Source organism: Hordeum vulgare, chromosome 7H, assembly GCF_904849725.1.
Source record: "Hordeum vulgare subsp. vulgare chromosome 7H, MorexV3_pseudomolecules_assembly, whole genome shotgun sequence".
In the NCBI taxonomy this organism is placed as follows: domain Eukaryota; kingdom Viridiplantae; phylum Streptophyta; class Magnoliopsida; order Poales; family Poaceae; genus Hordeum; species Hordeum vulgare.
In genome coordinates, this window is record NC_058524.1 from 209,264,599 (window position 1) to 209,277,075 (window position 12,477).

A 12,477-nucleotide genomic window follows, 5' to 3' on the forward strand; every position below is an offset into this window, starting at 1 on the left:
ATCTCTTGTAACCAATCTCCGTCTCGCGACTCCGATTGGTACTTGTAAGGTTGCTAGTAGTGTTAATTACTCTTTGTAGTTGATGCTAGTTGGATTACTTGGTGGAAGATTATATGTTCAGATCTTTGATGCTATTCAATACCTCTCTGGTCATGAACATAATTATTCTTTCTGAGTAGTCACTTTTGTTCCTGAGGACATGGGATAAGTCTTGCTATAATTAGTCATGTGAATTTGGTATTCGTTCGATATTTTGATGCGTTGTATGTTGTTTTTCCTCTATTGGTGTTATGTGAACGTCGACTACATAAAAATTCACCATTATTTGGGCCTAGAGGAAGGAATTGGGAAGTAGTAAGTACATGATGGGTTGCTAGAGTGACAGAAGCTTAAACCGTAGTTTATGTGTTGCTTCGTATGGGGCTGATTTGGATCCACTAGTTTAATTCTATGGTTAGACTTTGTCTTAATTCTTCTTTCGTAGTTGCGGATGCTTGCGAGAATGGGTTAATCATAAGTGGGATGTTTGTCCAAGTAAGGGCAACACCCCAAGCACCGGTCCACCACATATCAAACTATCAAAGTAGCGAACACGAATCATATGAACATGATGAAAACTAGCTTGACAAAAATTCCCATGTGTCCTCGGGAGCGCTTTACCTCATATAAGAGTTTGTCCAGGCTTGTCCCTTGCTACAAAAGGGATTGGGCCACTTTGCTGCACCTTTTTTACTATTTTTACTTGCTACTTGCTACGAATCATCTTACCACACAACTATCTGTTACTGATAATTTCAGTGCTTGCACAGAATACCTTGGTGAAAACCACTTGTCAGATCCTTCTGCTCCTCGTTGGGTTTGGCACTCTTACTTATCGAAAGGACTACGATAGATCCCCTACAGTTGTGGGTCATCAGGTATTCCTCATATGTCAGATCCAAAGGCAAAGTGTTTGTTACGAAAACGGGTCCTTTCTCGAGGAAGAGTTTCTCTTGAAAGAATTGAGTGGGAGGATGGTGGAACATGATGAGGTTATTGAACTGTCACTTTGACCAGTGAGTAGCAGGGCATAGGAAGATGTTCCTGTGGTGCCTACACCAGTTCAAGAGGAAGCTAATGATGGTGATCATAAAGCTTCAGATCAAGTTACTACAAACATCGTAGGTCGACAAGGACACGTACTACTCCAGAAGGGTACAGTAATCTTGTCTTAGAGGTCATGTTGCTGGTCAACAATGAACCTACGAGCTATGGGGAAGCGGTGGTGGGCCCGGATTCCGACGAATGGGCGAAGGCCATGAAATCCGAGATAGGATCCATGTATGAAAACAAAGTGTGGACTTTGTAAGAACTACTTGATGGTCGTAAGGCTATTAAGTATAGATGGATCTTTAAAAGGAAGATAGACGATGATGGTAAGTGTCACCATTTTAGAAAGATCGACTTGTCACAAAGAGGTTTCCAACAAGTTCAAGGAGTTGACTATGATGAGACTTTCTCACTCGTAGCGATGCTAAACTCTGTTTGAATTATGTTAGATGTTGCTGCATTTTTCAATTACGAAATCTTGCAGATGGATGTCAAAACATTGTTTCCTCGACGATTTCCTTGAGGAAAGGTTGTATGGGATACAACCAAAAGGTTTTGTCGATCCTAAGGATGCTAACAGGTATGCAAGCTCCAGCGATCCTTCGATGGACTGGAGCAAGCATCTCGGAGTTGGAATGTACGCTTTGATGAGATGATCAAAGCTTTTGCTTTATGCAAAGTTTATGAGAAACTTGTATTTCCAAGAAATTGAGTGGGAGCACTATAGAATTTCTGATAAGTATATGTGGTTGACATATTGTTGATCGGAAATGATGTAGGATTTCTGTAAAGCATATAGGGTTGTTTGAAAGGTGTTTTTCAAAGGAAAACCTGAGTTAAGATACTTGAACACTAAGCATCAAGATCTATAGAGATAGATCAAAACGTTTGATAAAACTTTCAATGAATACATATCATGACAAGATTTTGAAGGAGTTCAAAATTGATTGGTCAAAGAAGGAGTCCTTGGCTGTGTTGTAAGGTGTGAATTTGAGTAAGACTCAAAGATTGACCACGGTACAAGAAAGAGAAAGGACGATGGTTGTCCCTTATGCCTTAACCGTCGGCTCTACAATATGCTATGCTATGTACCGCACCTGATGTGTGTCTTGCCATGAATCTGTCAAGGGGTACAAGACTAATGCAGGAATAGATTACTGGACAACGGTCAAAATTATCCTTAGTAACTTGAGGACTAAGGAAATGTTTCTCGGTAATGGAGGTTATAAAAGAGTTCGTCGTAAAGGATTACGTCGATGCAAACTTTGACACCAATCTCGATAACTCTGAGTAGCAAACCGGATTTGTATAGTGGAGCAGTCGTTTGGAATGGTTCGAAATGGCATGTGGTAGCAGCATCTACATGATTACATAGAGATTCGTAAAGCACACACGGATCTGAAAGGTTCAGACGAGTTGACTAAAACGTCTCCCACAAGCAAACATGATTAATACCCAGAACTTATTGGGTGTGAATCACATAGTGATGTGAACTAGATTATTGACTCTAGTGCAAGTGGGAGACTGTTGGAAATATGCCCTAGAGGCAATAATAAATTAGTTATTATTATGTTTCCTTGTTCATGATAATCGTTTGTTATCCATGCTAGAATTGTATTGATTGGAAACTCAAATACATGTGTGGTTTCATAAACAACATACTGTCCCTAGTGAGCCTCTAAGGACTAGCTCGTCGATCATAGATGGTCCAGATTTCCTGACCATAGACATGAGTTGTCATTTGCTAATGGGATCACATCATTAGGAGAATGATGTGATGGACAAGACCCAAACTATGAACGTAGCATGTGATCATGTCAGTTTGTGGCTACTGTTTTCTGCATGTCAAGTATCTGTTTCTATGAACAAAATATCATGCAACTCCCGAGGACCGGAGGAATGCGTTGTGTGTATCAAACGTCACAATGTAACCGAGTAACTATAAAGGTTCTCTACAGGTATCTCCAAAGGTGTCTGTTGGGTTGGCGTGAATCAAGACTGGGATTTGTCACTCCGTATGATGGAGAGGTATCTCCGGGGCCACTCGGTAATACAACATCACAATGAGCTTGCAAGCAATGTGACTAAGGAGTTAGTCATGGGATCTTGTATTACGGAACGAGTATATAGACTTGCCGGTAACGAGATTGAACTAGGTACAGAGATACCGACGATCGAATCTCGGGCAAGTAACATACCGATGGACAAAGGAATCAACATACGGGATTGATTGAATCCTTGACATCGTGGTTCGACCGAGTAAGATCTTCGTAGAATATGTAGGAGCCAATATGGGCATCCAGGTCCCGCTATTGGTTATTGACCGGAGAGTGATGTAGTCATGTCTACATAGTTCTCGAACCCGCAGGGTCTACACACTTAACATTTGATGAAGATATAAGTATAGTTGGGTTTTTATGTTGGCCCATGACTCCGCCTGTTGAACAACCTCCTTCTGTCCGGTGCCGCTAGTTTTGCTACTCCGGCGAAAGAGGGGTAAAGGGCGGCGGCCGAAGCAATTAGGTGAGGAGCAGCGCAGCTTGCAGTCATCGCTGCCACTGGCTGAGGGAGGAATATGGGGAGGGAAGGTGGAGAACCCATGCACCGCGCGACGAGGCGCATCGACGACCTCGGCCATGGGTCTCAGATCGACCTGCCACATGTTGGAAGGCCTCATACGCCATTGCGCTGGTGTGGATCATGCGAAGGCCGCAACGGCGTGTAGCACCCTGAATCCACCGTCCCTTCTCCTTGACGCGGTCGTTCCCTCCGTCAAGCGCACTCACGATGCTTGGTTAAAATCCCGCACAAATAAGGATTGAGCGGAGAAAAATAGACTACCAAACCAGGATTTGGAGGACTTGGACGCAGGCGATGCAATGCGTCGTCAAAGGAGCGCGGATGATACGACGGTGAGCTCCATGACGCGGCCATGGCGAGACCTACGGAGAGGAACGACACACGGTAAAGAGGAGAGAGAGAAGATGGGAAAATAAGGAGAATGGAGAGAGGGAGGCATAACGGCGAGGATCTGTTGGCTGCTCCCGACGAGTTTAGGGAGGCGCTCGGGCGAGGTCATAGAGAAACACGTAGCGGCTACGACGGCTCGGCTGGGAATCCTAGCCTGGTTGGAGGAAGAGAGAAGGGTGAGCGAGGCATGAGTGGCATCGCTTGTTCGCGTGGGCTGCCTCCGAGCGGAAGCAGGATGGAAAAACCGGTGGACAAATATGTGGGCGGGGGGACGAAACTAAATAGGTTATAAAACCTGAACGCTATTCTATCAGGCTCGTTGTAATGGGTAGTATCATATACTACTCCCTCCTTTCCGGTTTATAGGGCTCATCTCAAAATTTTTAGATTTCCATCATATTAGGCTCATTTTGAGTCTAATAGAGTTAAGGTGCTTTGAGTCCCACGCCATATTTAATTCATAGAGTTTAGAGAAAGAAGATGAGTGGCTATGCATACATCCTTTTCTACATCCATCATGCAAGTCCAATGAGAAGAAGGATGCTACATTTATTGCCTTGAAAATTGAATATGTGAGAAGTATTTCATTGGCTAGTTAAAACTAGTGTCATCCACTCACAATTCACCTTGGTTGATGAGATTTTAGATTTGAGCCCTATAAACCGGAAAGGAGGGAGTAGTATCATGCATATGATACTAGTCTATGATACAGCATCTGTAATGCATAGTATCATATGTTACTATCAATAGGGTAGTTCATTTATTGCCATGCAAGACACATACTCCCTCCTTTCCGGTTTATAGGGCTCAAATCTAAAATCTCATCAACCAAGGTGAATTGTGAGTGGATGACACTAGTTTAAACTAGTCAATGAAATATTTCTCACATATTCAATTTTCAAGGCAATAAATGTAGCATCCTTTCTTTTATTGGACTTGCATGATGGATGTAGAAAACGATGCATGCATAGTCACTCATCTCCTTTCTCTAAACTCTATGAATTAAATATGGCGTGATCCTCAAAACACTTTAACTCACTTAAACTCAAAATAAGTCTAATACAATGTAAATCTGAAAATTTTGAGATGAGCTCTATAAACCGAAAAGGAGGACCTGTGCATAGTCCCTATGACCAGCCTTAACTATGCTCTAAGGGCATCTCCAACAGGCGTATGATGAGCGTTGGTAAGTTGGCCACGTAGACTATTTTGATGACATGGCAGGTAATAATAGCAGAGAGAGAACCAAAACGTATGATCCTGAACCGACGCTCCGGACACAAGCTCCGAGGCCAGCCCGTTCCTTTCTTTCGCATTCAAGTGGGGTCGTCTGGATCTGGTGCGAGTAGCCGCCCCAAAATTTCTCCTCTCCCGCGTGTATATCCCGATTTCCTCTTTCGCGCGCCAAATCACTCTGCTGCTCGCGCCCAAATTGCCCTGCTGCTCCCGCCTCCATCAAATCCCCTCTCGCGTTCATCTCTTAATTTCACTTTGCCCCAAACTTCTGACCATGAGCCGCCAAACTAGGGTTCAAGCGCCGCCGCCGCCGCCGCCGTATTCGTGGCCGGCAACGGTTGTTACCAGCGAACCCACGCTGACTCCCGACGTTGCTGCGTCCTATGGTATAGCTCCTTCCATGCAGACCATGGGCACCTCCACTCCTCCCGGCTATTGGAGTTCGTCAGGATCTCCTCCCCTCATGCCCGTGAAAGATTTCAGGTACGTACACATGTACAGCTAAGTCCATGGTTGATTTTGGTTTCTTCAGTGTGCACTTGTATTTTGAACCCACAGGTGTGGAATGATACAAAAATGTAAAGTACGCACGACAACCACTCGTTATACTCACATGGAGCACTGAGTTTGATAACAGTTCTATGCTAAAAATATTTGCTATATAATAAATTGTCATTTTTTCTGTTCAGTTCTGTTAGCAATCATCTTAAGACGTGAACCTCTATTTTCTACTCTGATCATCAACTACGAAGCAGAGTGAAGGAGCAGACATTTTCATAGAAGTTTCAGCAGAACATAGGTTCAGATTTACTTAATCTGGCAATGCTAACACCTATTATTCTGGCTGGAACATGGTTAGCACAGTAAAAGGAATTAAAGGTTGTATAGTTCATAATATTTCTGTCTAGTTCATAATACTAATCAGTATATATCTAATCTAGTAGGAAGAATTAAAGGTTGTAGTTCTAAAGGAAGTTGTGTAGCTTTTGTCGGTGTCATTTTCAAGTTCAGTTCAAATTGAGCAGCTCCATTGTGGGCATTGCCGGTGCTTCACCAACTGATGTTGTACGGCAACAAGTCAGAATACGGAGGCGGAGGAGCGTTCTCTGAATTTTGGATATAACTAGAAGACAAATATGAGTATTTTATTAATATGAGCATAATTACTTCTTAACCAGATTGTTGATAATTATTTTGGAGTGGAATGGATTCATACCCACCCGGTGGTTTCTTAAGTTATTTTAAAAATCCGTCAATTCCTGCTATTTCATCGCAAACTTCTCATGAGTCACTCGTGCCACACAACATCAGTATTGGTGGTGGTCATCCTCCATATGCTCCAGTTATGGCACCACATCCATCAATGGCCAAAGGCATGATTCCTGATAATGTTGAAATATGTAGGACTGATAAGCGTTTATCATGGACAAAAGAAGAGGACAAAAGACCGGTAAGTTAATTCAACTCAAATGATAAGCGTTTATCATGTTCGGACATTACTAATTTTTCTTTAAATCATGCAGTTCAGTGCATGGTTGAACAACTCAAATGATCCAATAGCTGGAAATTGTAAGAAAGCTGACCGATATTGGCAAGACGTCACTGCTACGTACAACAGCACCACTCCAAAAAATAGAAAGAGGGAAATGAACCAAGTAAAGGATCGTTTTCATCGAGTTAACAAAAAAGTTGGTTGGTTTGCTGCCTCTTGGCAAAAGGCTACTGGAATTTATGCTAGCAGACAATCAGATTTACAGTTGCAGGAGAAAGCATTGAAATTCTATGAGGAAGACTATAAACAAGGACAATTCAAATACATGCACTGTTGGAAGGCTGTTGAAGGTTGGCCAAAATGGGAGACATACATGCAGATGCTTCAGAAGTTGAAGAAAAGAAAGGCTTCAGAGATTGTGGAACCATTAGAGGAGTTGGATTCAGATGAAGATATTTCACGCCCACCAGGGAACAAGACTGCTAAGACTGAATAGAAGAACAATGCTAAAGGCAAAGGGAAGACGTTGATTGGAATAGAAATTGATGAGATGGAGGAGAAGCTCGACAAGTTCATGGCTGCTCAGGCTGAAGCTAACAAGGGTCAAAATGATATGGTTGAAGTGGCAAGGCTCAATGCTGTTGCAGCTAAGGAGAAAAAAGAGGCAAAAATGTTGGATACGTTCAAGTGGCTCTTTTCACAAGACACAACAAGTATGTCGGCCGAGTTGAAAGCCGAGCATGTGAAAGCTTTGAAGTCTATGTCAGAGAAGTTATTTGGTGCATCGGACTGAGGTATGAATTTAATTAGCTGAATCAAATGGTTGTTTTATTTCCTCTAAAAATTGGCCATTTTATTTGACCATACTGCTTGTGTTAAATGCCTTGACCGTACCAAACTACTATGTAGTTAGAAAATTTATGCTTGTGTTAATGCCTTGACTGTATACAGTCCCAATACTACCTTGCAATCCCAATACTAGGCAGTATTTTCAACATGTTGACTTGTACTGCACTAGTCTATTGTACTACCTACCTCCAACTCTATATAATGCACCACACTGTGCACAAGCAGAGCACCATCTCTACATTCCATAGCAAGTCTGACTCATTTCCATCCCTTCAAACAATCCTCCCAACCATGTCACACCACTCTGATTCCGATGATTCTCATGAGCTCAACAACTTAGATGACAGCGTAGATGATTACATTGCTGAGCAAGAGATTATAGACTCCTTCGCTCGGATGTTCGCAAACAAGTTTAAGGCTAGACTCGGAGCTCTGCGTGCTAGCTTATCTTGTCGCCGAAGTGGTACGAGAAGGTACATACAGAGGAATCGTGAGGAGGCCCATAAACAGCTTGTGGCTGACTACTTCGCTGAAATTCCAGTCTACACCGACGGAATGTTCAGGAGAAGGTTCCGGATGAGAAGAGCCGTCTTCTTGCGTATTGTGAGCGCCCTATCAGAGTGGTCTCCTTTTTTCACTCAAAGGGTAGACTGCACTTCTCGGAAAGGGCTCTCACCGTTGCAGAAATGCACGGCCGCTATTCGTATAATGGCGTATGGTACCCCTGCTGATGAGCTGGATGATTACTTGAAGATTGGTGAGAGCACTGCATTGAAGTGTTTGAAGCATTTCGCAAAAGGGGTGATCGCCAACTTTGCTGGGCATTACTTGCGACGCCCCACTTGTGAGGATGTGGAGCGCTTGCTGCAAGTCGGCGAGTCTCGAGGCTTTCCTGGCATGTTGGGAAGCCTAGACTGTATGCACTGGCAGTGGGAGAATTGCCCGGTTGCTTGGAAAGGACAGTTTACCCGTGGTGACCATGGTGTCCCTACTCTCATGCTCGAAGCAGTAGCTTCGTATGACCTTTGGATATGGCATGCCTTTTTTGGTGTTGCTGGTTCCAATAATGACATAAATGTGCTCAACCAGTCCCCATTGTTCATTGAGGAGTTGAAGGGGGAAGCTCCTCGTGTGCAGTATACTGTCAATGAGAGGCGGTACAATACTGGCTACTATCTTGTGGATGGCATATACCCAGAATGGGCTGCCTTCGTCAAGACAATTCCACTCCCTCAAACAGAAAAGGACAAGCGGTTTGCACAACTTCAAGAAGGAGCTAGGAAGGATATTGAACGTGCATTCGGGGTCTTGCAATCTCGCTTCTCCATTGTGCGTCGTCCAGCACGATTATGGTCGCGAGCATCTATTGGAAATATTATGAAAGCATGCATCATTCTTCACAATATGATAGTTGAAGATGAGAGGGAAATGGTCACCACTCCTCTTGACTTGAATGAGACTCCGGGGTCATCAGTTGTGTTACCTCCAGAAATGAAGGTAGGTGGTAACACATGCTTTGCTGATGTTCTTCGGAGAAATGTTGGAATTCGTGATCGCTCAACACATACGCAACTCAAGAGGGACTTGGTTGAGCACATTTGGAAGAGATTTGGCAATTAGCTAAATAATTAGGTATAGCTTCTCTATAGGAAAAAAACATTTCCTCATACTCTTAGAATGTGATATCTTATTTGTACAACTGAAAAAAGTTAAGAGTAGTCGTGTGATTGTTCTTTTCTATCTCTTATTTTTCAGGCTGGGATTGGCAAGGTCAAGCGATTCATGGCATTTAGAAAAATGAAGAGGTTCATGGCAGCTTATTGGAGTTTGCAACCGCAGGAAACCTTTGCCTTATTTCATTTAGTTGATTACTCTTTTGCGAATCAGTCTTTTTGTTTGACCTTGTGGCCTTTTATGTAAGAACAAAAATAGAGTGCACTGGTACTATGTTATTTTGCAAGAATTTCTACTTTTGTTAAACTTTGTCGGCTGTAGTGCTATCCCAGTTTGAGGATTTTTCGTTATGTATGTGCTTGCAAGCAAGGCATCATCTATGGTTACAAAGATGTGTTGCACTGGTGATCATGTGCTTCCTCTACTAATTTAATGCTTCTGCTATATTCTCTCTCTTAATTACATACAGCTTAACATACGGTTCATTGGAGAGCTTGTATATTGTGTTGTTGGTTGCTGATGTGGACAGATTTACCAACAACTTAACATACAAACTGTTGCGGATGCTTAAAAAAGCTGTGAGGACCTGTGCAGCGAGCGTTTGGCACAGCCAATGAGGACGTCCCTCTCGGTCGGTCCTTGCTTCCCCGTTTGGCAGTGAAATGTGGGTCCCAGCCAGCGCCAACCAGTCGACGACCAAACCCGAAATGTCATTCTTCCGATCGATTCGCCGAGACCAATATGTCAACGGCCGCCCGAATCAAGGCTGGTCTGTCGGCCACCTTGCTAATCGCGGAGCATTTGGGAGTGTGCGCGGTAATAACGACCACGCGACGGGGGTGCCGTTATTGCGGCATGATGATGAAGGCGTGGATTCTCGGGGGCCACGCAGCGCCAATCAGTACGTCTCGACCGCCCGCTTCCCAGGTCCACCCATCTTGTTGGGACATCTCCCATTGGCTGCGCGCACTCGAGTCTAGCTCCGTCTTTGCATCCCCCCAATGGAGGTTTCCCTCATTTCTTTTTCTACTACAGTGAAAAAAGGGTCGTCCTCGGCTGCAAAGTGAATTTTGTTTTCGGAAATATCTGGTGAGTGAGGTGATGCTGGTACGCAGATGTACGGTGGGCAGCTGCTTGGTCACTTGCTGGAAATTTCTTGCTGTAGCTGTAGGCCCGTGTGAGTGAGAAGGGAACCAAAAATGGACAGGCTCGGTTTGTTCCGGCCTTACGGGCCACGTACAGGCATTGTGGTGTAACTAATCATCGTCATGTCATGGTACGCGTGTTGTTCTCTAGCTAGCTCACCATTAGGCTAGCAGCTTAGGCCGGGGTCTTGTTTCTGGAGTTTACTATCTTGGCAGCTGCTGTACGAGTTGAAAGACTTGAGAATTCTGAAAAACAGTGCCGAATTTGGGCAGCCAATTGCCGATTGCTCTAGAGTCTAGACCATGGATAGAGTGGTCTCCCTCCCGCCTCGAGTAAGCTGAAACCATGTGTCCGTGCAAAAACAACCAAACCGCCCAAGAGATGGGAAATCGCTTTTCAAGATTTTTTTCAGCAAGTTGGAGCATATTTGCACTGACATGCCATACTGCATGTATGCGTCCAAGAAGACGGATCGTTATCCTGCGCCGTATCCGTATCCCTGGCGACTGCTGCGGCATCTGCATGCCCTATCTGAACCCTGCGACGTACTACTACTACTACTACGTGACTGCTGCTACGGATGGGCAGAGAGGCGCGTGCAACCCCGCACGACGCTGCCCATGCCTGAGGTGGTGGTACCGATCCACCAACCGGCAGCCGAATCCGCGTGTATCCGCGCATCGCGTACGGACACATCGCGCCATGGCGAACTGCAGCGCGCGGATGCGAGGCAGAGGGCAGAGGCGGGGGAGGGAGCCGCCCTGCCGCGTCCAATCGCATCTGCGGGCGCGCCGCACCACAGAAGAAGAGCACAGTGGGCACGGCGAGCCACTGCCGCGTTGCGAGCACGGGCGGCCACCCAATGAGGTCACGCCGGCCCCGGGATCGAATCTAGCGGTGTATCTTCCTGGAGACAAGTGAAGTGAAGAGGCGAGGCGAGGCGGGCACCCATGCCACGCCAGATGAGAGGACGGGTCCACCTGGCGGACCCCCGGTCACGTGCTTGCTTCCCGGAGTGAGTTTGGCTGTGTGCTGTTCGGCGGTGCGGTGAGGTGAGGTGAGGCCACGGTACGTGCGACACGCAAGGGAGGAGGTGGCGGATGGGGACGAGTCGGCCGCGCCTAGGATCCCGATCAGTGCCAAGTGGCCTCTCTCTCGGTTTTCCTGCTTGGTTTGCTATGCATCGCAGGGGTCGCCAGACTGCGATCGTTTTTCCACTCGAGTTCATGGGCATGTACGTGCTTGACGCAACATTCGGTCCACCGACGGTCTCATCACGATTTGCTGCGCTCTAGTGATAGGTGTTTGAGTCGATGTGAAGGCGAACCCATGTGTCTGTCACGTGATGGCACTACCTCTCCATGCCTCTTTTTATTTTTTTTTGACAGGAACGCAGACATTCCATTAAGACACGACGAGGTCGTCGGTCACAAGACGGGTTACATCGTTAGGATGGTCTGACAGCCACATAACTTGGTCTGTCTGTAACTTCCTCATACCCATAGCTGCTAAACAGTGAGCAGATTTATTACAAGCCCTTGGACAAAATTCTACTCCCTCCGTTCCTAAATATTTGTCTTTCTAGAAATTTCACTACAAACTACATACGGATGTACATAGACATAATTTAGAGTGTAAGTTCATTCATTTTGCTCCGTATGTAGTCCATAGTTGAATCTTTAAAAAGATAAATATTTAGGAACAGAGGAAGTACAACAGAATTATGAAACTCCATAATAAGTTGATACTTGATGTCTAGAAAGAGATGCCCCAGTTTTGCTTGATCATAGGAAGACGATGATAGAGCTTGCTTTAGGCCCTGTTTCTTTAAAAAGTCCCAAGACTTTTTTTAGTCCTAACTAAAAAGTCCCTAGTTCCTATCCGTTTCTTTCCAGGGACTAAACAGGGACTAGGGGTCCTTAAATGACATGCAAAAAGACCATATTACCCCTGACCATATACATTACTAGGTCTTTACTATTCACTGCATAAACAGGTACTATTCACTGCAGATGGCCTGA

At 44.9% G+C, this 12,477-nt stretch overlaps 1 protein-coding gene across 1 annotated transcript; it reads left to right on the forward strand.

The window, feature by feature from the left end:
- Positions 1-8,212: 8,212 nt before the first annotated feature.
- On the forward strand, positions 8,213-9,256 carry LOC123408630 (putative nuclease HARBI1). Its single transcript, XM_045101693.1, has one exon. The coding sequence runs from the start codon at positions 8,213-8,215 to the stop codon at positions 9,254-9,256; it is 1,044 nt and encodes a 347-aa protein (XP_044957628.1).
- The last annotated feature ends 3,221 nt before the right edge of the window (positions 9,257-12,477 follow it).

What these genes read in the sequence shown, in the direction of transcription:
- LOC123408630 (XM_045101693.1), top strand. Translation starts at nt 8,213, where the DNA reads ATGAGAAGAGCCGTCTTCTTGCGTATTGTGAGCGCCCTATCAGAGTGG.